The sequence below is a fragment of the Amblyomma maculatum genome, chromosome 4 (genome assembly GCF_055883805.1).
Source record: "Amblyomma maculatum isolate TAMU_Amacu chromosome 4, ASM5588380v1, whole genome shotgun sequence".
NCBI lineage: Eukaryota > Metazoa > Arthropoda > Arachnida > Ixodida > Ixodidae > Amblyomma > Amblyomma maculatum.
This window is the reverse complement of record NC_139347.1, coordinates 41551041-41578224: the sequence shown is the minus strand read 5'-3', so window position 1 is coordinate 41578224 and position 27184 is coordinate 41551041. Positions and strand designations below refer to the sequence as shown.

Genomic DNA, 27184 nt, shown 5'->3' with positions numbered 1-27184 from the left:
GGAGTATGCTTCGCTCTTCTCCCTGTACCCAAACACTTTCGATCGAATGGTTTGAAAAACTCTCGCCGTCATGCAGTAAATGCGGACGGAAGTATTATAACAATGTGTTTGTGCGCTCGCCCAGCCTGATAGACATTTTCTCTCTACCTTCCCAGGGGAGACATTGAGATCGAACTCGCATCTTTATGAATAAATAACGCGTTTTAGTGTGAATAAGCTGAAAATGATTTTATTAATAACCGCGTCAGGTACATTAATTTTATTTAGAACAATCCGAGCCTAATTTCGTCACAATTTCAATTGACTGCGCGCACTACTAATGGTTACTGTACGACACCTTTTGCACTTTAAACACCAGAACAAACAAAATGTCCATCAATGGTCGACAATTGTGTTCACGAAAACGTTCATCGCGTAGGATGTGTCCCTGCAGTCGTCACTACATGCCTTTAGCGCAGTTCTCAGCACAAGACGGTAAATTAGCACCTGCCTTCCTTTACACGTACTTCTGCCAAAATCGATGGTAGCGTAGACTCCGTCGATTTTGCCGCACTTGAGAAAATTGTCGCCGGCGCCGTCAGTCGTGTACAGAATGACGTCATTGCCAAGGTGACGCCGCACCAAGTCCCTGAGCCACGTCGTGTACATGAAGTCGCACGCGTGGTAGCTGCCGTACTCGTTCTCGATCTGTGGAAAGACACCAAGCAAATCAACAAAGCCCGGTAAGTGGTAGGGTATCACCAGTGTTTTATTTAAACACTAGACCATTTGGACTTCTACGTCAGGCGTACTTCTTCAGGCTACGAGAGCGCTCTTTCATCCTACAAAACCTGAAACCAGCACCTGTCGTACGTGTTGTGTACTGTAGGTCATTAGAAAAACACATGAACTTTGACCTGGGAACTCAGTCAATGACGCAAATCAGTGCGCCGTTCCCCAGAATGTCTAGCTTTGGACGGTACTGGGCTGTTAATTTATATGCTACTAGTGGCGAGATAGTCAACTATTGCCCGATTTTTAAACACGCAAAAGTGCCTGATCTATTGTTTACAGGAATCAGACTGCAAAAATCCTAACGGATATGATTGAAATGCTCTAGTATTAAGGCGAAAACCTTTATAGGATCATGGGTGTGCGCTGAGCGTCCGTCTGCATAGAGTGCCACACCGTTCCTGTCGAAGAATGACGTGATGTATGAGTAAAACATTGGTTTAAGATAGAGGGTGAAAAAATGTCTCTTTGCACAAATGTTATTGATCTGGAGTAATTAATTAATCGTTCATAGCCAAAGCGTTAATTCACCGTTGAAAGAACCATGGACGTCGATATAGTGTATAGACGTCGAAACAGCCACGAACGTCAAAATTAAAAAAAGAAAAACGTCAAAATTGTGCAAAATCGTTGCAAAGCATTAATATCAGGCCTCGTCATACAAGAAAAAAAAGTAAAGAAAGAAAAGAAAAGCAGCAAAAAAAAGAAAAAGAAAGAAAAAAAAAGACAAGCAAATGGATGAAAAAGAGGTCAATAATGCAAAGAGTCGCAGGAAAGGATTTCGTCTTACCGTACTTAAGAGAGATCTAAGTGGCTCCATTAAGTGTTTGCCTCTATGAGCCAGGGGAACATATAGCAGAATCGTTGCGTTTTGCGCATGTTTGAAACAGTGGGCGCGTCCTCACCTGAACCGCAACAATGGGTCCTCCGTTGACGTAGAGAAGTGGGCGCATTAGCGGAAGCAGGTTGGAGAAATACCTTTCCACGTACTCAAGATAGGCTGCAGAGAACGAAAAGAGAAAATAGGACTAAGCAGCGATGACAAATAATCTATAACAACATAGCCCATGTGGGAGTGTGTGGATTTGAATTTCAATTTGCGTATGTGAGTGTGGGATATTTGCAAACACGGTTGTTACCTGAATTACTTGTCCTGAGCGGAAGGGAAGTGTTTCTTGACAGCAACCAGTAGGGAAGACCGCCCTGTACACAGTACGTGAAATGTGAATGAAGGCACTTATGAGTGCAGGTCTAAAGTAAAGCAAAACAAGCAATCTATTTTGTGAGACCAAATACCTTGAGCCATGGCTGTTAGCCAAAGCTTCACTTGGCTATTACTATTCATCATTATTATCATAAAAACAAGCAATAAAAACAACAAACTCCAGGCACGAAACGAAGTAGTTCGTAAACATCTTGATGCTTTTATTTGGAGAGAAAAATTGTGAATATTTAAGCTTTTTAAGGCTATGACAAACCTTTATAGGTATTAAGAGAAAGCGTTGTCTCCCAATCAGCGACTTCTTTTCCGGATCCTCATTCACGTACACTCATTCCCTCATCAACATGCACTCGCGCCGTGCTTCCAAGCATACCAGTGGTTATTTAAGCTGTTGGTTTAAACCTCCCACATTTTCGTTTTTTGATGCATGTTTGCGAGCTTCACGGTGATTCCAAGTACACAAGTTATAATTTAGGTTGTTTAAAATTCCCTCTCCCCTCCTCGTTTTGTATATTTGGTGCAGGTTAGCAATTTTGGCGCTTACTCTCTTAAACATTCCACTTATGATCTCACGAGTGCTCACAAGCATACAGTCGTAACCAACCGCATTACGTGAAAGAACACAAGGCATAGATATAAAGCCCCGTTGTAACCAAGCCGTGTCAACATACATGCTGCGCTAGCAAAAAATTCCCCCTGGATGGGCTATCTCGATGCATGTGTGTGTCCCACAGATGATGATGTGCAGTGCCAATGCATGGCGAAAAACGTGACCTTGAGGCTATGAGAGACGCCGTAGTTCAGGGTTCTCGAAATTTCGGCTACCTATAGTTCTTTAGCATGCACTGACATCGCACAACACACGGGCGCTTAGCTTTTTAGCTCGATTGAAAAGCGGCCGCCGTAGCCGGGACTCGATCCCGCATCCTTGGGCACAACAGTCGAGTGTCCTAACCATTGCATCACCGCGGCGCGGTCTTCATGCATCTTAGTGTTTAGAAATGTAGACGAAAAAAAAAAAATGAGAGAGACATCTTTCTATATATATGTGCAGTTAGAGTCTGCTTTATAGTTTCCGACGTAGCCTTTGTTCAACTTGCAGTAAAACCTGACTCCACCGCCAGACCTCGTCGACCTCTCCTCGAGCCGTGCGTAGCCGCCAATCGTCTTTCTCCTCTTCGTAAGCCTATTTTAGCGTGATATCTAAGCTACACCTTCAAGGGTACGACACGACATTCAAGTTCGCGTGCATGCACTTTCTTGCCCTCCTATTTACTAATACACTAATCTGTACTTCTGTTATCTACACATACTCATCTCCTACACTTTCTGGCACAAACATAGCATACAGTCGTAAACTAGCACATTATGTGTAGAAAATCAAGGTATTGCTATAAAGCTCCGATTTCAAAGAGGATCCGAACGTACATGCGTGGTCTAGGATTTGCCTGTCTGACTCAGAATTCAAGGCCCCCGGGTTTGATTCCCACACGGCAGCTTCCAACTCTGGTATCAGTCTATACCGCCTCCATTCACACAATTATTTGGTTTTGCCAACTCCCAGATGCCATATGCTTGCATATGATCTTTCGCTTGGAACGACGAATACAGCATCGACGCCAAATTTTCTGCTGAAAGAGATCCTTAAATATAACGCTTTAACATCGCGCATCAGCTAATGTTTAAGAAACTAAACAATACCTTGCACAACTCAGTTTAATTCATTTTGTGTCGGCACTTTTGCAAGTCACATATAAAAAATTTATTGAAAAAAAAATAATGATGTGATCTCGACAGCCGCCCTTCAGATCTGAACACACCCACATTGATATTTTCATACTCATTCCAAGTATTCGTTATAACGAGGGGCTAGACATTTAGAGCACGTCCGCAAGCACAAGATGGTCAGCACTTGCGGTGGTCATAGTGTTATAACAATTCGGAACGCGCGGTATGACTGATGGCCATTGCCAAAATTTTGGTTAGTCGGAAGCACGCGGTAAAGCTCCGATTGTTATCTTGAACAGACCTATAAGGTATTACCTCTTTGAGTCATGAACCGGTCCTGAATCATATTTGTGTGGGAATGACGCTGTCCGCCCCTCCCGCCCGCCAACACACACACAAAGTTCCTTTTTCCTGCATTTCTCATAGCTGGCAATGCCATAATTTGTGAACGTTCGTTGCATGGAAAGCAAAATTTTGGAAAATGCATGCAAAATGATACGAGGAAGAAACAAAGGTTGGAGCATTGGGCACTAGTGCTTTGTGAAACTTCGGAATGGAGTACGGCGAAAGCTTGTCTGCCTCTCTCATCTCTCGCTCGCCCTTCTGCACATAATGCCCCCCCCCCCCCCCTCTTGCGATATTTATTGGAGGCTGGGCAACGTACCAAGTCTCTTTCGGCGCAGATGTAGGGGCCAGGCCTGAGGAGGACTAGGAATCCGTGCTTCTGCGCCAGCTCAATGAAGTGGACGATGTCCTGGTCTCCTCCAAAGACAAATTCGCCCTCTTCGGGCTCGTGGCTGCTCCATTCGACGTAGCTGCATTATGAGTGATATACTCGGGCGGTGCACAGAGGAAAAATCTACGTTATAGTTTGACATCGCCCCTGAGTGCACAGGTTCTTTCGCAAACTTACTCACCTAAAAAATACTGATTCCTTGCAGAATGCAGAGGAATTTTTTTTTTCTGCTTTCATAGCATGCACAACAAAAATCCCGTTATTTTCAACGTTATTGCGTCCCTGCACGCCTTTTTGGGGAGTATTTTTTGCGTTATTTTTTTTGTAATTTTATAGTAATGTAGGTAACGCGTTGTAAACTTGCAAAACGTACCTACCCTACTGAATACTTTGTTATGAATATTTTGCAGGCTTCGTTATATTGAATTATTCTATACGATAGTCCTGCGTGAAAACTCCGCTGAGCTGTCATACAAGATCACCTGCATTACTGGTGGTTCTAGTTTCTGTTAAAGAAAAAGCGGACCGGACTGGAAAAAGTGTTGAGATGTGCAACAACAATACGGCTGCATTTAAAAAAAAAACATTAAACATAAAAATAAACTGAAAGTCACGCTACGCCTGGATTCGAACCACTAACCTCTGCAGTCTCACTCAAGCACAATAACCTCTACTCAATGCAAGAACGTTGAAGTTGAAGTTGAAAATTTTCTTGTGTAGTGTAACTGCGCTCTTTCGCACTGCGTATTTTTCTTAGCTTGTATAAAATGTGGTGTTGTTAAGTTAACATCCCTCTAAGCATGCTCAGTTCTCTTGTTGGCTATCTAGAGGAGCTATAAATCTCACGATATCTTTATTACGCATCGGTGTTTTGGAGAAATATTTAATCTTAATTTATGAGTGCTGGCTTCACCAGTGTCTCAGAAACCTCGAAATTTTATGCTGACATGCATAGACATCTGGCGCAATAATGCATGTTATATTGCTTCATTTAGGCCTAACATACTGCCAGTGGATCAGCGACGCCTATAATTCAGTTTCTACAAAGCCTTTAATTGGCAGTTAACACTTAGGGAAGCGTTGAACGAAGGATAGCTAAATTGGGTTCATAATAAGAACTACAACCGTTGAAGGAAGCGGAAGAACGCATGCAATACCGGCGGTACTACTTTTATATTTTCCGCATAGCATGATATATCCCCTGCTACCATTTTTGCAATGTTCTTTTCTAATGGCTGTTATAAAAAAATTTAGACGTATTCGAAACAGCTGCATCATTCACTACGGAGCTCCTTGCTTTGCAGGGAGCAGGGCATGTTTTCAAAGGTTACCAATGCGTTCCCAGTAGACATGCAAAAATTTTTTCATGTTCTGCCGAAAAAACTAAGTTCTTCTTTGCACTTTCGTTTTCTTAGTTTCCTTCAGTTTCTAAGTTTTCTTAGGTAGTTACTGATATATGAAGGTGAATTACAGCATCGGTCGAGTTGATTAAAGAATTTGTCGGCTCTTGTAATTTATGCGTCACAGGGTCAGACCTGTGACGCAGCAGGGGGTGCTAAGAAAGCCTGGCTCCGCTGGACAGGCCGCCATTGGAAACTGACTCCTGGCAACGTTTAATGCTAGAACCCTAGCTAGTGAAGCTAGTTTAGCAGTGCTGTTACAGGAACTAGAGGGCATGAAATGAGATGTCATAGGGCTTAGTGAGGTTAGGAGGCCGAATGAGGCATATACTGTAACTGAAGGATGGGCATGTACTGTGTTATCGAGGTTTACCAGAGAGGCGACAACTAGGAGTAGGTTTCCTTGTCAATAAGTATATAGCGGGTAATATAGATGAATTCTATAGCATTAATGAGAGGGTTGCAGGCATCGTAATTAGGCTTATTAAGCGGTATAAAACTGAAGGTTGTACAGGCCTATGCACCTACATGTAGTTATGATGACCAGGCAGTTGAAAGCTTCTATGAAGATGTAGAATCGGCAATGCGAAAAGTTAAAGACGCAGTATACTGTACTAATGGGCGACTTCAATGCCAAGGTAGGGAAAAAAGCAGGCAGGAGACAAGGCAGTAGGTCACTATGGCATTGGTTTCTAATGAATAGCAGGGGGAGTTACTAGTTGAGTTTGCAGAGCGCAATAACTTACGAATCATGAATACCTTCTTCAGCAAAACAGAAGAACCGAAAATGGACATGGAAAAGTCGGAGAGACTAAAAATGAAATCGACTTCTTAATGTGTTTCAACCCCCCCCATTGTGCACGGATGTAGAGGTAATCGGGAAAGTTCGATGTAGTGACCACAGGATGGTGAGGTCCCGAATTAGCCTAAATCTTGAAGAAGGAACGCAATAGATTAGTAAGAAAGAAACCCATCAACGAATTAGCGGTGAGGGGGAGGGCAGAAGAGTTCAGGATCTCGCTACAGAATAGGTATTCAGCTTTAACTGAGGATGGCGACATTACCCTAGAGGCAAGGAACAATAATTTCAGAGATATCATTACTTGAGTGCGCGGGTAGAAGTAGGCTGGTAGGATAGTTAGAGAGGATACCGGTAAGCTGTCTAAGGAGACCGAAAGATTTGATTAAGGAACGGCAGAGTATGCAAAGGTTCCAATCCAACAGACCAGATCGAATTGGCCCTAGATATCAAAGCTAATCAATAAGCGCAAGGTGGCCGATATAAGGAAGTATAACATGGAGAAAATTGAGCATGCTGTAAAGAACGGGGGAAGCCTTAAAGCGGTAAAGAAGAAATTGGGCATAGGCAAAAACCAGATGTATGCGATAAGGGACAAGGCGGGCAACGTCATCACTAATATGGACAAGATAGTCAAAGTAGCCGAGGAGTTCTATACAGATCTCTACAGTAGCCAAAGTAGTCAGGACCGTAATGAGATTGGCGGTAGGGAAAAAGTCAGACGTTCCACCAGTGACGAAGGACGAGGTCAAGAGAAAGCACTAGAAACTATGAAAAGGGGGAAATCAGCTGAGAGAGGATCAGATAACTACAGATTTGCTGAAGGACGGGGAGGATATCGTGCTAGAAAAACTGGCCACCCTGTATACGCCGTGCCTGGTGTCATCGACGGTACCGGAAGCATGGAAGAATGCAAACATTATCCTCATTCACAAGAAAGGGGACTCTAAGGACCTTAAAAATTACAGACCAATCAGCTTACTGTCTGTTACGTATAAGGTATGTTACTAAGGTAATCGCTAAATAGAATCAGGACAACCTTAGACTGCAATCAAGCAAAGGATCAAGCAGGGTTTCGGAAACGGTACTCTACTATCGATCAATATCCAATACCATCAATCAGGTGATAGAAAAATGCTCGGAATATAACCAGCCCTTATACATAGCATTCATTGATTACGAAAAAGCATTTGACTCAGTTGAAACCTCGGCGGTGATGCAGGCATTGCGAAATCAGGGGGTAGACGAGCCGTACGTGAAAGTGCTGGAAGATATATATAGTGGCTGCACAGCAACCATAGTTCTACATAAAGAAAGCAACAAAATTCCCATAAAGAAAGGTGTTAGGCAAGGAGACACAATCTCCCCAGTACTATTCACAGCTTGTTTAGAGGAAGTATTCAGAGACTTGGAATGGGAGCAGTTAGGGATAAGGGTAGATGGAGAATACCTCAGTAATCTGCGGTTTGCTGATGACATTGCCTTGCTAAGCAACTCGGGGGATGAACTGCAAATAATGATTGATGACCTAGACAGGAAAAGTAGAACGGTAGGCTTGAAAATCAATATGCAGAAGACTAAGGTAATGTTCAACAGCCTCGGGAAGGAACAGGAGTTTACATTAGGTAGCGAAATACTGGAAGTAGTAGGCGAATATATCTACTTAGGACAGGTAGTAACCGCAGATCCGGATCATGAAAAGGAAATAACAAGAAGAATAAGATTGGGATGGAGCGCATTTGGCAAGCACTCGCAGATTATGACTAGCTGCTTACCGGTATCGCTCAAGAGGAAAGTATACAACAGTTGCATCTTGCCTGTACTCACCTATGGGGCTGAAACGTGGAGGCTAACCAAGAGAGTTCTACTTAAGTTGAGGACAACCCAGAGGGCTATGGAACGAAAAATGGTAGGGGTAACATTAAGAGATAGAAAGCGTGCAGAGTGGGTCAGAGAAATAACTCAAGTTAACGACATTCTAGTGGAAATTAAGAAGAAGAAATGGGCATGGGCAGGACATGTAGTGCGAAGAGAGGATAACCGATGGTCGCTTTGGGTAACAAACTGGATTCCAAGGGAAGGAAAGCGTAGCAGGGGGCGGCAGAAAGTTAGGTGGGCGGATGAGATTAAGAAGTTCGCAGGGGTCAAGTGGATGCAGCTAGCACAGAACCGGGTTAAGTGGAGAGATATGGGAGAGGCCTTCGCCCTGCAGTGGGTGTAATCAGGCTGATGATGATGATGATGATGATGATGATGATGATGATGATGATGATGATGATGATGATGTAATTTATGGGCGCAATGCCGGACCTTCGTAAACCTGTATAATAAGCAGCGAACTCTCCGGTTTATACGCCATAAGCGCTAAACCGGCCCCGGTTTAACCTGTATGTTCAGAACAGTACCGGCATCTTCTATATGTACGCTGTACCGTTTGGGTGGCATATTCACCTATATACCACACACCGGATCCGTATGAAACCTCCTCGCTCGTTTAAGATGGGTTGCTTTGGATACGGGATTTTTCAAGAGGTATGCTCATCGTTTGCTGTAGTGGATATTTCGACCCCACTGCGTACAACCTTCAGGAAATTGCAAAACCTTGGCGTTAGGATGTTAGTGCCTACTTATACCAGGACTTAACTTATATTGTCTGTAATTGCGGTTGCTATGTCAGTGCTGTGCTGTTCTGACCTTTTGTTGCGTTGCCTGGCGCCACAGAAATGAACATAAGAACCACATTAGCCTAATAATTACACATCCCTGAAGCACAACAATAGAATTGGAAACAATCCCACATTTCTTCCGCGGCCTGCTGAACGTTTCTCACAGCTGGGGCAACAAGAACATAAGAAAGAAGGCAGGAAGAAAAAAAGTGACTAGCGTTGAAGCGAGTATCAGAAAAGTGATAGACGAAGCAACTTCCTGCCGCTCACACCCAGCGACTAGTACAGTATAATACGCAGAAGACACTCACGTTTGTATCGCGTTGAGACCAGAGGCTCTCATGGTTGCCAGCCTGTCGTCCCACTGCTGGTTAAGACTCCTGAAGTAGTCGATGGACCCGGCCACAATCTGTATAGGCTTACCATCCTTCAGGAACTGGTTGTTCTCGTAGTCGATCACGAAGGAACTCGACTTTTGGGTGCACAAGACCGAAAATCAGAAAAGAGGAACATAGTATAACATAATACTATGAGGAACATAATAGGCGGACGTGAAAGCGAGTGTTAATACAGAACACCGGCGCACAGCCTTATAGTACATGACAGAGAGAGACATAAGAATAGAAAGGCAGAAAGGCAAGCGAGTCGAAGCCCAGTTGTCAGCCCTATATGTCGGAAGAGGAATAATTGGAGAGAAGGGAAGGAAGAATGGAATGTAATATTATTTTTTCCATTGTCTGCTGGTCATCACCGTTAGTTACCAAAGGATCACATTGACAATTGACAGCCTGCAGCTCAGTCCTATGCCCTTTAATTATGTAATTAGAGCTCTCATTGAATTTATATTTGGTCAAAGGGCCGTTTAAGGTCCAAGAAACGTAGCCCCCGTCAGGGGATAGGAACCCAAGAGGGAAAGCTTATATATACAGCAGTTAAGACAGCACGCTCCGACTCAAACAGAGGACCTAAAAATGTATCGTTCTTCAATGCTGATTGGTTATTGGAGCTCAGTCAAGCAGCAAAAAAGCAGCTTTTTCTTCACTCACCCTTTTTCAAAATACATTGCATGATAAAATTAAACTGATTTGGTTTGGTTCGGTTTGTGGGATTTAACGTTTCAAAGCAACTCAGGCTATGAGAGACGCCTTAGTGGAGGACTCGATTGAATAAGTGTCCAATCGTCTTACCGCACCCGCAGCCTTTACACACTGGGTAGTCTGCTATTGCAATCAAGTCGGAATAGGTGTTTGCAAAATCTCCACTCCCAGTCACAGGGGGTGCACGGCGTATCATAACGGGAAAGCGGGTGGAAAGTTTAAACAAGGAACCGAGGTAGTGAAAATGACATGCCGATCGAGCATCCAGCGTAAATCATGACGCCAAAATTATGTTTCGAGCAACTACTCGCTAATGATTTGCAGCATTGGCTCTCGGTATCCGGATAATGTAGGCATTTACGTGGGCTGGTGGAGCTGCATCATAAGGTAAGCCTTTTACCACAGTGCCACTATGTTGTGGTACCAGCTGGAAGATGATTTCGTGACATTCGCCTGGTACAACATCTTGCCAGGCAGTTGGTACAGGACAGCACCTTCACGGTGTTGTATAGGTGTCTCAATTCTGCGACTACAGCTAGCTGTTAGTCGTTCCCATGGTGTTATGAAGACTTGAGACACAATAAGGCTACTTTGTAAATAAATAACATAGCCCGTTTATGAGGTGTGGGCTGATTGATGTACGGCACAGAACCAAGAACTGTGGTTACTTTTACTCTAATACAGGTTGTCGTATGTGAAATTTATTGGTCGCTGGAGTGACCACAGCGCAAGCTTAATTGTCTAGTTGGTGAGACCAAGACCTCCGTATAAGGATGAGTACTGTCGCTACACTTGAGGACAGTGTCAACTTCTCAAGGACCTACATTGATAAATCCCCCTTTTTTTTTTCGCTGTACGCAGACCAGTAGGGTGTACACGCACACTACAGCAGAGAGGACGTCCCAGGATACCACACGACTCCAGTCACCATAGCGAAAAAGAAGATCGGGCTGCCGGTGCGAACTGCAATAAGATGAGGAATTGGTGGACTGATATTACCTTTCGGAACTTCAGAGCTCCAACTATCTTTGAACCAAGTTTCACGAGCTTTAGACGTCGTCCGCAGCCTCAATCGCTGCTGTCGCATCCATCTTGGCTCGCTCCATCGCATGGTAAGGTTCTCGCAACGGGCTAGTTTGGCTTTTCGTTGTTCAATGGTCTCGGCGGCCTATCTGGCAGGGCTGCGGTTTCTGCCTATAGAGAGATTGCGTATGTGTATGGCGGATTTGCCTAAGTTATATCAAGGAGCGGTACAGATGGAGCTTCATGAAGACGACGGCGACCACTTCACAGCGAGAGAGTGTGTTAAGTTTTACACAAGGCGTGATAGTCAGCGGCGATAACATAGTGCTGTTGTTCCGTGGTACGGCAATGACAATCATGCTTGCTGCACAGTGCCAGATGCAACAACATGGAACGTTCCAGTATGTAATGCGATCCGTGGAACACTTGAGATACTATAGGTCCAATAATGAAGCGAAACTCGCAAATTAATGCGGTAGAGCTAATGCTCTAAAAGGCAGCGGGTTTTCTTGTATCTATACGGACACAAGGTGTGATGAAAGTGTTTAGTTGCAACTGCTAATGCTCCTCGCCACAAGGAGCAGTCCTTTCTCCTTGCTCTTCAACATTGGCCTTATGAATTTGCCAGAACAGTTGGATTATATAGAAGGAATTCGGCAAGCCCTCTATGCAGACGACATCGCTATATGTGTGACTAGGGGCAGTCTAGGGGCGATGGAAGATGTGCTTCAAGAGGATGCATCAAGTATCCAGATGTACGCAGAAGAGTGCGGGCTGCGCTGCTCTAAAAAAAAACAACATCGGAGCTTCTCATCATGCGCAAGAAAGGTGATGAGGCCCCTGTCGAAATTAAAGTTCACGATGCTTCGATTCCTGAGGTAAATACAATGCGTATCCTGGGGCTACTTTTTTAAAAACACAGGTGCCAACGAGCCAAAGATAACTAAGTTGCTTACAGTACAGTATGCGAGAAAGTAATTCGCATGATCTGCCGTATTATCACTAAAAAGAAAGGGATGATGAAATAAGACACTATTCGGTTGGTTCAAGCCTTTCTGTCAACCCGAATAATGTGAACCCGTACCTCCGTATGAGGTAATGCTACCTTAATCATTTCGATGTCTTAATTATAACAGCACGCAAGGCGTTGGGAGTGTCGTTAAAACATCTATAGAGCACTTGCTACAGTTGGGGGTGCACAATACGCAACGAACTGATTGACACTCATCTCTCAAGTCAGTATTCAAGATTATCGAGAACAAAGCTGATGCGAGATTCTGGAAAGCTTGTAATTCAGCTGCCCTTGCTTCATAGAAGTCAGACAAGACATTCCGAAGGAGTGGAGGGGCAAGTTTAGGACTCTGCCCTTCCCAAAAAACATCCATCCAGGATATTATTAAGCAAGGAGGAGTACTAGGGCCAATTTGAATGCCACGAACTAGTCTAAATTAGATGGAGCCTTCTTCGTGGATGCTGCAGGTCCTGCAACAGGGGTGTCGACAATATCTGCGGTGCATCAGGGGCAAACGGTCAATGGACTTTCTGCTCGGAACGAGAAACTTACCGAGTTGGAAGAAGTGGTGGCTTACATGACAACTTCGCATCCTAGTTCTGAGTATATCATTACGGATTCGCAGACAGCATACAGAAATTATATGCGGGGCGGATTGCTCTGCTACCCTGCAAGACGCTGAGACTGTCTGCAGTTCGTGCATCCCGCAAAGAGCTTGTTTGGTTATGGTCATCAGGGTAGAGGGAAATGAGCGTGCACACGCCGCTGCCCGAGCATTTCTCGCCCTGGGTTCTTCTTCCTCCATTTCTGAAGTCTCGCAATCCCTAGAGCCATTGTTAACGTATGCAGACGTATTACAACACTTGCACTTATCTAGACAAAATTTCCCGTGACCAGCCAAAGGATTAGATAAAGCAGAACAGTGTAATTTACGCCGATTACAAACAATGACATTTAACAATCCAGTAAAGCTTTACACTATCGAACCAGGATTATTCTGAGCGAAATGTAAATTTTGCGGGGAGAAAGCAGATTTGTACCAAAAAGTATGGGCCTGCCAAGCTAACACTGTATGAGTCACTATAACGCAGCTAGCGGGGGAATGATGGGAGGCAGCCCTATCCACCTCGGACCTCGAGGACCAGCGATACTTCATGGAAAGAGGGAGTGCGACGGCCTTAGCCAGCGGAATCCCGGGCTAAGGACCCAATCAAGCTCCCCATTAATCCCTCCTTTTTCCTTTCAATAAATGTTTTTCGTCATCATCCCCGAAGGAGGGAGTCGATGGGATGTGCGCGACTGACCTTGTATGGTCCGGAGGGTAAGCAAACTGGACTTGCATGTTTTCATGTACAGGTATTATCCAGAGCAAAATCCCAAGAAGAGTGTGCAGTTGTGAGGTTCACAACAATTCTTTGTGGTATTTTGGAGCGCTGTAGATGTCAGCCAGCGTTGCGCATGCTGACGAGCAAATGATGCATGGATGATGACGATGGCAAATGGCAAGCATTAGGAGCACATCCGATGTAATTATACATCTCAAAATCTAATATCTATGCACCCCAATTCTAGGCCAATCCCTCTGTGTGGGTATGTGCCATCAAATTAAAGGTGAACAACAACAACAACATGCTTCAAGAGGCGAACAACAACAACAATAATGCGGAGCAGAGAGCTGACGTGTTGAGCAACCGTGGGGCGAAGAAAGGCAGAACGTGGGGAGGTGGCAGCCCACGGGCTGTGGGTCTGAGCTGCAGAGAGGCGGCCTCGAATCGCCTGCATTAAGCCTGGATACGCTTCTCCTACTGATGTAAAGTTCCTGGAGCTGCTGATGGAAGTCTGCCGCCATCTTCCTGTGGTCCTTTCAGTTCCTACTATTTGCAACTTGGACACAGTTTACTCAACGTTTTTAAGTACATTTAAAAATGTGAAGTTTACTTTCATGACCACGGGCGCTGCCACTATCCGTAAACAATCGTAGTTTGAGTAAGCAGAACCGCCGATATATATATATATATATATATATATGTCTGTGTGAGTCAATCTTGTACTGTGGAATACTGCGCTACTTGATATACAGAGACAAATAGAAGACGACACACGAATCTTGTATGCGTCGGTCTACTAGTGCATCCCTGTCCCGTAACAATATATATATATATATATATATATATATATATATATATATATATATATATATATATATATATATCTTGCAAAAGCTCTCGCTTTTGCAAGATAAAATCCCTGAACTACTAAGCATGAAACTTTGGCACTAATTTTGTCACTCTGCGAAAACCATCGAAAGAGTTTACGGTGTACGGTGTATTCAAAACTCTAAAAGACGCTCCAACTGCGCTCACTGTAGATTGCGTAACGAACCCCTGTTTCCTTGTAGGTTCAATTTCGTGCGTCTGCGACACAAATGTCAACTCATAAATGTTAGGGATGCTTCATCAATTTACTGCCCCCAGGTCTCTGCAAATCGCCTTTCAAGACAAGCTGGGCGCAGTGCAAACAGCCTATATTTCGTACTCACTCCTGCGGTGACCGTCACTGGAGCCAGAAATACCACAGCGAGTAGAGCAAAGATGGGAAACGACTTCATTCCAGAGCCAAAAAGACCACCTCGCCGCGCTGCTTCTTCCGCTGTATAGCTGGAAAATGAAACCGGTTGCTCCTCAGATTGTTTTATCTCCGCGCGGCAGTTGTCCTCACCCTGCCAGCGCCTGCTCTCTCCCCCTCCTGCGTGCCTTGCTCCTCACTCATAATCAGCTGAAATTTCTCTTCGCAACTGTCCAAGGCCTTCTGCAGATTGACGGGTCGGTGAACTTTTTGAAGAATGCTAGGCATAGCTGGCGCTAGAGTAGGAATCAGCACGGATTCGCAGACAGCATACAGAAATTATATGCGGGGCGGAATTGCTCTGCTACCCTGCAAGACGCTGAGACTGTCTGCAGGTCAAGGTCAGTCGCGCACATCCCATCGACTCCCTCCTTCGGGGATGATGACGAAAAACATTTATTGAAAGGAAAAAGGAGGGATTAATGGGGATTACTAACAATGACATTTAACAATCCAGTAAAGCTTTACACTATCGAACCAGGATTATTCTGAGCGAAATGTAAATTTTGCGGGGAGAAAGCAGATTTGTACCAAAAAGTATGGGCCTGCCAAGCTAACACTGTATGAGTCACTATAACGCAGCTAGCGGGGGAATGATGGGAGGCAGCATGCGCAACGCTGGCTGACATCTACAGCGCTCCAAAATACCACAAAGAATTGTTGTGAACCTCACAACTGCACACTCTTCTTGGGATTTTGCTCTGGATAATACCTGTACATGAAAACATGCAAGTCCAGTTTGCTTACCCTCCGGACCATACAAGGTCAGTCGCGCACATCCCATCGACTCCCTCCTTCGGGGATAATTAAGCGGCGTCGCTTAATTATAATCCAAGAATTTAAAGGACACCTAAGCGACGACTTTGCTAGCCTGTTTCGCGTCCGTACATATGCTACCTTTGTTGGCTAGCATGTGCCCTTGCGCATTCTGTTTCGCATCAGGGTTCTTTGACACTCACTTAATTAGCACTTTCTTAATTAGTGTCTCTACTGTCTCATTTGTATTGATAATCACAGTCGCAAGCTGCCACGTTATGTGAAAGATCTCCCTTCATAGTTAAAAAGTTATATCAAAGCCTAATAACTGACCTGTTGGGTTTAGTGGTAGTGTGTCCTACTACGGATTCAAGAACGCCATCGGGTTCTATTGTCATCTCCGTCTCCCATTTCAGAGGTGGTACCCTAGTCGGGGCATTTTGTCTCGCAAAGGCATGTGGTGTTTTTTCAAGAACGTTAGAGCTGCTAGATACTTTTTTAAGTTCATGTTTGCGGCATTGCAAGGAAATGGGAGTGATATATTTTCAAATTCCAACCGAAAGTAAATTAAATACCACGTGACCAAAATTGAACCATACTATATGTATGACTAAATGACAGTTGCATAGCAGCAACAGAAGCGCAGCGGCAGTGCTCGAGCGCCGAAATTCAGGCCTTGCGCTTCGTTTCGCTATATATATCCCACTCTGGCGGACATCGAGGTTGGATCACTTAGTGCCACCATTTGTATAAGATATGTGGGCCACCCATATGACGCAGAAGGTTCGGAGCTCGTGCAACAATTAGGCGAATCCCACAACAGAAAATTCTTAGTTGAGTCGTAAGTATAGTCCACGCAGGGGATTCGCACTGGCGACCTTTGCTCACCCAAACCATGCCCCCGGGAATCTCCAAACAGCCATTGCGGCCGAATCCTTTGCCGCAGGACGTTCCGGATGGTATAAAACGGTTCATCATTATGCGGTGTACACATGCTGTCTAAATTTGGCTCGCATCGCTCATTTCGGATATAATGGAATATACCGGATATATTTAAGGTGGATATACACCATGTTATTCGAATATAAACAAAGGTGGTATGCAAGATTAGAGCAGAGTCTCTTCATTAGATGGCGCTACTTGTATTCCAACAGATGACGTTTCGCATAGGCTGTCCTCCTCGCTTCTCGCTGACACGCGATGATGGAAGGAGAGCCAGACTTCAGGCCGTGTGCGTCAACGTTATATCGCCGCCGCCGGGCAGCTTCTGATGATTCGCACCTACGATTGGTTCTCGAGATTATCAAATATCATTTTATTTTATTTGTTTTTTGTTAAAACATTGGTGCCTACTGTGAAACCTACGCCGAATTCTCGCTATAACGGCGCCTTTCGCGCCGTCACGTTACCACAATGACATAGAACATAATTTTCCCGTTTTTTTATTTTTTTTCTAGCTTGCATCTGCCAGCAGAAAGGCACCTTCGAACGGCTGTGTGCAGGCGCCTCAATTAGCGGTGTGGTTAACTGGCAGCACATACGTACAAAGAAATTCCGGAATGAGTTTGTCGCCGCTAAAAAGTAAACCGAATAGCAGGAGGGCGCCAATATTCGAAAAGCTGGGCATACGAATTAATATTTGCACTTTATTTTTGTATTCCATTCGGAACCTCAGCGATTTTTCAAAATGCATCCCGAATAATGGAAATAGCAAGAATATTGGTAACAATTCGAATATACAGGAATGCCTTCACAACCGCAAGCTTTCCTTCTCGCGGCCCATGTTTGGATTACCTTCACCTGTAGCAACTATTCAACATGGCCGCTCCGTGCACGCTCGAGGCAAGTTGTGCTTTGGCGAGAAACGCTCGAGGTGCTTATCGACGTGACGGCGTTAATGCGAACAGTGTTGAGAATATTATTTTCCGTAAGTTTTCTCTGGCAGCCGAGAGCTACCGGAGGCTTAGCAAGTTGTCTTGAGAAGCAGAGATAGAGTCAATAACAAAAAACGACATGAGGCACAAAGCTTCTCAGCCGAATGTAGGCCACAGAGACGGATTTGAAGGCGAAGGTTCCTTCCCCCCCCCCCCCTCCCCAAGCCATGTGCGCACAAATACTTTGAGCAGCAGGTCGATCCGTTGCGTGCACCCATCTGCACAAACCGATAGCTACTCGGGCCACTGGACTGTCGGACCAGAGCGGCCCAGGGGTCACTGCATCTACATTACATTCGAGAGCTACTGGGTCCGCAGTGCCACCAAGAGCATACCTCTTATATCATCAGTACATGGTTTTCCTTGGCATGGTGCCCAACTCCTATGGTATGAAATCCTTGTGAAAAGGGGTTTTGGCCAACCAGGGCTCAGAGACTAAACTTTAATAATATTAGCTGTATTGAGGGAACCAAGAAGCGGATCTGAATGCCTCGTGCTTAATTCCTTCTAAACGGTATCCCATGAAGGAAAACTATTACCGGTATTTGTGCATATCTATCGGTGTTAACGAAACGTTGATGAATCATTATAACAGGTTGAAGTTTTGTTCCCATTGCAACTGTGGTATCGCAGAACACGTTCACTATGTTAGGTTTGGTTTGATTTCTATGGTTTAACCTCCCCAAGCGAGTCAGGCTATGAGAGACGCCGCAGTCTTTACTATGCTGTCATTCCATTTCACCGAAAATCCAGTGTGTGCGTGGGCGTCCGGTGTCGGCGTTGGCATTGTGAAGGAAAATTCCCGGAACTGGCAAGCAGTAGGTGGCAGCGGACATGGCCGCGCACTAACTGACAGTAGGGTTGCCTGACGGTAATTTTGGTAGGAGGTGTCAACTCTGATCTTTCCTTTCATATGGGGGGGGGGGGGGGGGGTGGTATCTGAATCAACTTGTCAGAGCATCTGAATTCATATTACTCTTAGGTCATGCAGGCACTTTCATACGGCTTGATTATAGCGGGGCTTTATATGTGAGTTGGCAGCCTACGCTATCAGGTCATACTATGGAAGACAGAGCTTAAGTGTCCCCCATAAAAGCAGGTGTAGTCTACACACGTTCCCATCTGACACGACAAAAAAATTGTATAGCAGTATATTCTGAACAAATCGATGGGCAGATTGGACCTCGTGAAGTAGTGTTATCGGATTAAAAATGGGCAGGAAGTTTAGTATATGTGAACACGTAATATTGTACATTATATCACAGGCTTTCCTGGCTTAAATTGTGTTGTTTTGCCAAGCCATGGCCTAACGATCCGTTGACATGCCCGTCATGTCAACGGATGTCATGCTCGTTGCTGTTGTTGTCGTTGAACACGGCGACAGTCTACGCCAGATACTCCTAGCTGCTTCGGTCTCAAGCACAAGGCATAGCGTTTGATTCTTTAGAAATTTCTAAACGTTTAGTTTCATTTTGCTTGCTTTCCACATTGAACCTGAATATACTTACGTGTCATCAATGGCTGCTGGATGGTGTTAATGGAAAGCCCTTCTATATACGAAACCGGAACTTGAACGACCGGATACACCTCAAACCCCTCCAGCATCGTCTCTATATTACCATAATTTAGTCAATAGTGCTCGATTCATAACTTTTGGAACCGGACGAAGTCTTGATTAGCTTGGATTTGCTGAACAACAGTCTTTGAGACCATGGAAGGCGTAGGGAAGAGTAAACGTTTTCTGATAATTTTGTTAAGTATAATTTTAATTGTTGAAAACTAATATAGGAAATCCTTTATTTACGAGATAAATCAGAAGAAAGTAGAAAACAAGACCTCTATATGCGGTCTCTGCGACTTCCACAATGTTCAGTCTGTGACTTTTCATCATTCTGCCGCATGTTTTAGGCTTCCGCAGATACGTTAGTGCTCAGCGCGATTGTTAGCGTTCATGGACCCTGTGTTCATAGCGCTGATGCATCACGATGACTTCAGGGGCCGGTTATTCGATTTTCGCCTCCTCAACTGTATATTGCTCTCTACTGCAGAACAGTGAAGGCATGTGCCTTTCTTTAAAGTGTATAAATGTTATTCTGAATTTGGAGTACATGCCATGAATAACGTTGTTTTTACAAGAGGAGTCTCAAAAGTCAACACATCAAACAGATGCTTTAATGAATAAAAAACCGAGGCTACAATCACTGGCTAAAAGAAAACAGGAATGAAACAGAAATAAAGGCACCATTAGCGAAAGATGAAACCTGAAGAGAGCGACAGACGCGAATACAAAGTCACTAGAGACAGAACACATGCCATGCCCATTGATACTTCCGAAAAACAACTTTACTGACGTTGAAGGGACTGCGGCCATGTTAAACAAGGTGATCAAAAATATTTCTGTGAGTGTGTGTGTGTGGGGGGGGGGGGTGCGTGCATATGCGTCGTGCGTGCATGCGTGAAGTTGCTGCCGTCGGGTTACCGTTTCATTCGGCTATGCAGCCAGTAAAATGAAACCAGTAAAAATGGGAAACAATGTTAGACGTATGAGCACTAAACGTGTGCTGCTGTAAAAATTTTTTTAACCTACCCAATGACACTGAAAATTTCAACAATTAATGGCGGTTATTCTAAACGTAGATGGCACAGAGAGGAATTGTTATATAGATTTATCAGTCTTTAGTTCTTACAGTAAGAGTGCGAGAGTTTCAAGCTTGTGCTACAACAATCAATGCACGACATAAAAGGAGTGATTGACTTCGCCTAAGATTAGTGAAAAATCGCGTTGATAGGATCATTCTAATATAGTGTTGTGTTTCATCGGGGCGTCGGTTTCGGGCTTGTCGACGAACTCGATGAAGCAATCAGTGAAGCCCTTTAAGCACGGTGCCTGCTCGAGCTTGGTGCCTGCTCGAGCTCGATCACGTTCAGGACCTTGTAGGGTTCAAACCGGGTTGGTGCCGTTGGGGTGAGCCGGCACGGGGGCATTAATATACGGCTTGTCGACGAACTCGACGAAACATTTCGTGGATCCCTCCCAGCAGGGTGCCTGTTCTAACTCGATGACATTGAGAACGTTGTTGGGCTTGAAGAGTACCGCTGGCACGTACAGCGTCTTCTGCGGGCCCATGGGTGTCCAGTAGCGGCCCAAGTTGAAGCCATTGAGGATGACTGCGCCCTAATAGGTGAAATAGCGGAGATGGAAGTTTGAGGATGAATAGTAAAATAGACGCAAAGCATGTGGTTTAATAATAAATGCTACTGTAAAAATATGAGTGAATTCAAGGTTAAATAAGAAACGCGGTGCTTTTGCAGATAAAACAGTGTCCTTCTAACTGGTCAGTTTCCCTGCTGAACTTCCATACCACACCAGCGTTTTCGCAAAAACCAGGAAACTGTGACTAAGCCCGTCATAGCGGTTTTGAAGTGATAAAAGCTGTCTTAATGCTCCGTTGGGGTTGCTCAATGTTGAGGGGGTTAGACTACTGTGTCTAAAGATGCGGGATCAAATCTCGGCCTCCGTGGCCGCTTTTCGATGGAGGCGAAAAGCACGTCCGTGTGCTCTTAGACGTCGGCGCACGTTAAAGAACCCCAGGTGGTCGGAATTTCCAGAGTCCTCCAGTACAGCTTCCCTCATAGCCTGAGTTGCTTTGGGACGTTAAACCCCGCCCGCCCGCCCGACCGACCGACCGACCGACCGACCGACCGACCGACCGACCGACCGACCGACCGACCGACCGACCGACCGACCGACCGACCGACCGACCGACCGACCGACCGACCGACCGACCGACCGACCGACCGACCGACCGACCGACAGACCGACCGACTGACCAAAAGTGGTCTGATCACTATCACACTGCTAACACCCATATTCATAACAAACATGCTTTTGCGAGATATAGCAGATTGTCTGATGGCTAGTGTAATAATAGGTGGGTCCGTACCGGTCAGCCCGCTATTCATGTGAGTGCCAGAATCTGGCTGGGGTATTAATACGTTGCCAGAGCAGAACTTACTCTAAAATTCTTAACGCGCATGCCAGTTCGACCGAGTCCGCATCTTTAGTATTCTCTTGTAAGCTACAAAAGCAGACGAATTGCAATAGTTGTTCGCGAATGCATGCCTACTTCCATACCACAGGGGTGTGCGCTTAGAAGAGGGCCCGCAAACCTCGCTGCGCTCCTTCCTGTGCAAAACAGTTTCGAACACTTCAGCCTACAAAGATGGTTCGAGTTATCGTGTTTCACGGAGTTCAAAACTGAAAACCAGTCGTATCCTGCACACGCGAAAACTCAGAAAGCCTTGAAGTTTCAAGTGCGAAACGCTCTAAACCAGCGTGTCGAAAGACGTAAAGGTTCACTGTCACTGATGAAGTTCACTTCTCAGAGAATCACTCCAGTCCTGGGCAAGTCCGGATTTTCGGCTGTCTGACTTTGCAAGCAGCGGGGTTTATGGAGCTTCTCCCAAGCGCACACCCATAGAAAAGACGAGCGCCAGGCCGGGGGATGCTTGTACCCATTTTTACCGGTGGATGTCCGGCGGTAAAGAACCTTCGTTCCAAAACGCATGCCCACTACTGTTATTCAAATGCGCTTCCCACTAATCTACAAGGGCCGTACCATTAACTAAGATCGAATCACAAGTTGTGCCCATGACGGCTGCTTTAATAAAAACACTCTCAAACGGTCTGAAGGCCGTTGAAGAGGGAACTATTTATTTATATTAGCTTCTGTATATATATATATATATATATATATATATATATATATATATATATATATATATATATATATATATATATAAACAGGATGTCACACAACTTTCCCGATTATCTATTTTATTCCAACAGTTTCGGACGGTGGACCGTCCTTCTTCAAGGTAGAATTGAGAAGGACGGTCCACCGTCCGAAACAAATCATAGAGGAGGAAAGAATATATATATATATATATATATATATATATATATATATATATATATATATATATATATTCTTTCCTCCTCTATGATTTGTTTCAAGGTGCGTCACACAAAAGTAATGCAAAAAGAAATACGCCGCGAGCTTAGTATCGGCTATGATGATTTCGGCGTAGCAGACTGGTCTGCTTCATAGAGTGACCATGGCTCAATAAACGCTGCCAAAGCGCCAGTAGGACAGAATCTCTCCACTATTAGCTTTACATATCGAGAAGACATGCTTAGTCTTGCCTGTCACTGCTTTTTACTAAGTTAATACATTCAAAACCTGGCGAATATTCGTGCCAAGGAAATGCCAAGAACAGACTGAATTTGCCAAGACTGGGATACGGCAGTATTGCAGACACACTACGTCACAAATAGCAGAGGTTTTATGAAGTAAAACGATGAAATGAAATGAAAGTGTCACCCCACCGGAAGTTATGGTATAGAAAATAGCGAACAATCTGTTATTCGGATCTCTGTGTTTACGGCGACTAGGCATTTATTTGCGAAGGAAAATAATTGAGTCATTTTCGTCACAAATTTGAACCAATTAGGGGTAAATCATTAGATCCTACTTCTTTGACATACACGTGTCCTTTACAGCCAGATTTAAATCAACATATTCATCCCGGACACCAGAACATATATTTCTATACGAGAAAACAACATTTAATGAGGCTGTCCTGTGATTCAGATAACTGATGTCTAGGCTCCCAATTTCTGACTAAAGCGCCAGTGCTGATTTCAAAATGCCTCTTAATTGCCATTAGAATCGCATTGTTTTGAAAAGAGCTCCCAGTCTTCCATCAGAATACTCCATCAGAAGAGAGCAAAAAAATAATCACATTGGATCCTGATACCTCTTGTTTTTTTCCTTTCACCACTACCAAGAACACGGTGTTATGCTTGAGGCACTCGTGATCTCATGCTTAACAATTCGACGCTCGTGCCGTCGAGCAACTAAAGCATTCTAACCTTTTTCCAATGGTCAAGTCTGATGAACGTGTCCAAGGCTGGGCTTTGCCGGAGTTGGAACCTGGCTTCGTAGACTGCCAGTCCTGGTGCAGACGAACTGTGTCTCGAGGGCGTGTTCCTCTTGGGAGAGACTGGGCGCAGCGCGTTGCCGAAATGATTTCTCTCGTCAATTCGGGTCATGTTCCAGTGTGTGAGCGTTTTCGCCGATAAGGTCACGTTTGATATGATGCCCTGCAATGGTACGAAATGCATGCTCACACTTGTGGTAACTGAGATATAGATGAGCAGGCCTCTAATCAGCGCTTGATGTTACAAGAAAAGATGAAATGGAATATGTAAAGGGGATTAATTATTACACGATGACAATGCATTTGCATTATGTCTTCTCCTTTCCTGTTAACGGCTTGCCTTATACGTTTCTTGATATTTTTTTGATAGCTTGAACCGTATTTCATGGCTCGTCAAAAGCTCTCTGTTCAACTTTGGTGAGCACACGGTTGAGAAACACCGGTTTGCGCTTTGCTAAATCACTTGGCGGTCACGTCTCAGCCTCTAAAAAAGGCGACCAGTTTATTGCGGCACCTTTTTCTGAGCATAGCAAGTGACAGCGCGATAGGTGTTAGGCGCGTGGGAAACATGAGAGAAAGAGAGGAAAGGCCTCAGCGCGTGGCTGCGGCGTCGATAACGGTCTGGTCGTGCGCCAACGTCTCCAGCAAAAACGCATTGCCACAATAGAGCACAGTTTGCATACAGTCCTTTGCGCATAGGCACAACGAAGATACGCCAAGACACTCGCTGCGGGGGGTGCACTGCGGGGGTTTACTGTTACTGTCAGGGGCAATAACAGCGTTCTTCTTCGAGATCTCTTGGTCAACGTCCGCCCAAACTGTGGCTATACCATAGTTATTTCGCATGACCAATTTATTTATTTACAATACAGCTGGTCTCAGTACGAGACCGTAGCAGGTGGGCAGTCAAACAAAAAGTTCAAGATAATAAGGACAAATTTCAAGAAAATCAACACTAAGAGAACTGTGACGGTAAATGTTATATAACTACTACTAGGCAGAGTACAATCAATAACATAAATTTCAGAACAAGTAGGAGAAAAATGTACAACAGCAGTCGTTCATACAAATAAGTATACTAGTATTGAAGTAAAAGACTACAATGTTTGCAAAACAGAAGGTAACGGGTCCCAGTAGGCAAATCAGTCGTCTGTAAATACAACATATGGTATGGGGCAATAAGTAGAGGTTATGCGATCATCTGATACCATGTAGTACTATGAGCACTTTAGTAATGCTTGTTAGATTATAATCTTGTTATGAAAGAAGATAGTGAATGCGCAATGGTAACCGATGGATCGAGTTGACTGCATTCGTTGATCGCTAACGTATAGAAGGAATGCTTCAGAGTGTTGGTTCGACTAGGGTATTCAGAAAGCCTATGCGCCTGCTTGTGCCTGATTTGACATGACAGTGAAGGGGATGTATATTTGGACACATTTACAATATAGTTGTTGCGTAATAACTAGTACACGAATTTCAGTCGAGATTCTTTTGCCCCAGATGATAGTGATGGAAGGCCAGATAATGGATAATGCATCCCATTTGATTACGCAGTTGATTATCATTTTACCTAATGAACCCTTGAGTGTACAATATCCTGGTTTATTTGGCGTTGAAACTTACATGTGTTACGCAACTTGAAAGTTGCGTAACACATGTAAGTTCTTTGTTGGGTTTCCAACATAGGTAACTTAGGGGCAGCTGGTATACTCTCTATTGGAGTGAAAATGTGAAAGATGACTAATAGTCGTTTTCCATAATCGAAAGGCGTGAGTTACTAGTTGTTCACCTAGTTGAGCCAGGGAAGCTTATCTGTTCGTTCTGGCGTTACTTCGAACCCAGTGTCTACAGTGCTTTTCTTTTCTATATCTTCAGTTTGTGCGGACACGCTCTGTCCACAATTCCTGTCCATGCCACTCGTGAAACAAAAAATGCTTTCGCATTTAAAAAGATGACTTCGTTGTCACTGCCTTTCTAACCCTCACCAAAGCGAAGAGATCAGGTTGGTTTGCGTTTTCCACAGCGTTATACCAACGCGATATCTCAGTAGTCGATACCTTCACGTGCCCAGCTGCCAGTCTTTTACGCTGCACTTCAGATGCCGTCGTCTCCATCTCCTCTCGCAGAGTTGCACCAAATACTTTAATTAGGGCATATTTATTTCTAATAAAAGCCTAAACCACTCGCTAAATATTTAGCTAATCATGGCAAGACATGGCAAAGGCGTAATTCTGGGATGCGTGGTGTGTCATGCATAATTAAAAGCAAATCTCAGTTAATTGAGGGCTTAATAATGCTTATGGACGTATATCCGTGCATAGCTAAGCTAAACCATTGCTAAATGTTGATTTACTAGACGTTCATTTAAAACTTCTTGAGCACACACCAGAGCCTTTCCTCAGTCGAAAAAAAGAATCGAAAGTGCACCTGGAAGTATATCTTGCTTTCACCTCTCTTAGCAACGTGACCTGGATGCCCGCCTATGGTGGCGATTATCGGGGTTGTAATTTTTTATTATTTTTTTTTTTACAGCAGAAATGCCTGGTAATTACTGATGAACTAGTGGAAGAAATACTAGAACAAGTGTCGAAAATAATTACCGAATGATAAATCGGAGGTATGTTTTGAAACCGATGAAACATTATTTCTAATTTTTCGCTATTGATAGTTTTCGTGCACCACTTTTATTTCTTTTAAAGACAGTACGTTTACAGGTGAGCTTTATTGTAGAGGTGTAATTGTACCCAACAAAAAGGGTTCGACAGTGAAGCAGCCTACACCACGACCACTTTAGGTAATCATCATGCTTGCAGACTTTTGCAGATCAGCTCACCTTCGGGTCGTTTAAAGCTTCGTAGTTGATTCTTCCTTGGCTTTCTACCAGCAGCGTGAGCCTTTGTCTTTTTGTCACTGGGATCATTATTTGGAACACTTTGTCCATGCGCGAGATAAGGCCTTGGTAAACCTGCATGTCTCGAGACATTGAATGCCAGAAAATTTGGTAAAAACACACTGTGAAAGACAGTAAGCCTCTGAAAAGAAACATTTTTCTTAATGTCCTGCTTTTTCCAGTAATATGCGTTGTGGGGCTAGTTGGTTCATACTCAGATAGGTTTTATGCGCACAAAAAGACGACACAAAAAGACAAGGGAGACAGGACGGAGCGCTCCGTCCTGTCTCCCTTGTCTTTTTGTGTCGTCTTTTTGTGCGCATAAAACCTATCTATCCTGCTTTTTAAGGCATTGCCATCTATTTGTGAAGAACAAGCTGGACAAAATTGGCCTTTTATTTTCAGTGGCATCATTTAGTGCGACAAGTTTCCTGAAGAATGACAGACCTTAATGTAGAGAGCAATCACGAAAATAGCTTTAGGGACTTTCTAAACGGGAACGGAGGATTGATTATAGTG

General features: G+C 44.3%; 2 protein-coding genes across 2 annotated transcripts in view; both read right to left on the bottom strand.

Moving 5' to 3' along the window:
• The window catches only part of LOC146190823 (beta-galactosidase-like), a 40877-nt gene extending 25784 nt beyond the window's left edge, over positions 1-15093 (bottom strand). The window contains exons 1-6 of the mRNA XM_084601198.1: positions 14994-15093; positions 9634-9794; positions 4386-4536; positions 1911-1974; positions 1677-1771; positions 507-687 (exon numbers count right to left, since the gene is read on the bottom strand). Of these exons, the coding sequence (XP_084457324.1) occupies positions 507-687; positions 1677-1771; positions 1911-1974; positions 4386-4536; positions 9634-9794; positions 14994-15062 (721 nt within the window). The 5' untranslated portion in view covers positions 15063-15093. The remainder of the gene's footprint in view (positions 1-506; positions 688-1676; positions 1772-1910; positions 1975-4385; positions 4537-9633; positions 9795-14993) is intronic.
• A 5108-nt stretch (positions 15094-20201) lies between these two features.
• Positions 20202-27184, bottom strand: part of LOC146190822 (beta-galactosidase-like) — a 29898-nt gene continuing 22915 nt past the window's right edge. Inside the window, exons 13-15 of the mRNA XM_084601197.1 lie at positions 26609-26740; positions 23705-23935; positions 20202-20944 (exon numbers count right to left, since the gene is read on the bottom strand). Of these exons, the coding sequence (XP_084457323.1) occupies positions 20711-20944; positions 23705-23935; positions 26609-26740 (597 nt within the window). The 3' untranslated portion in view covers positions 20202-20710. The remainder of the gene's footprint in view (positions 20945-23704; positions 23936-26608; positions 26741-27184) is intronic.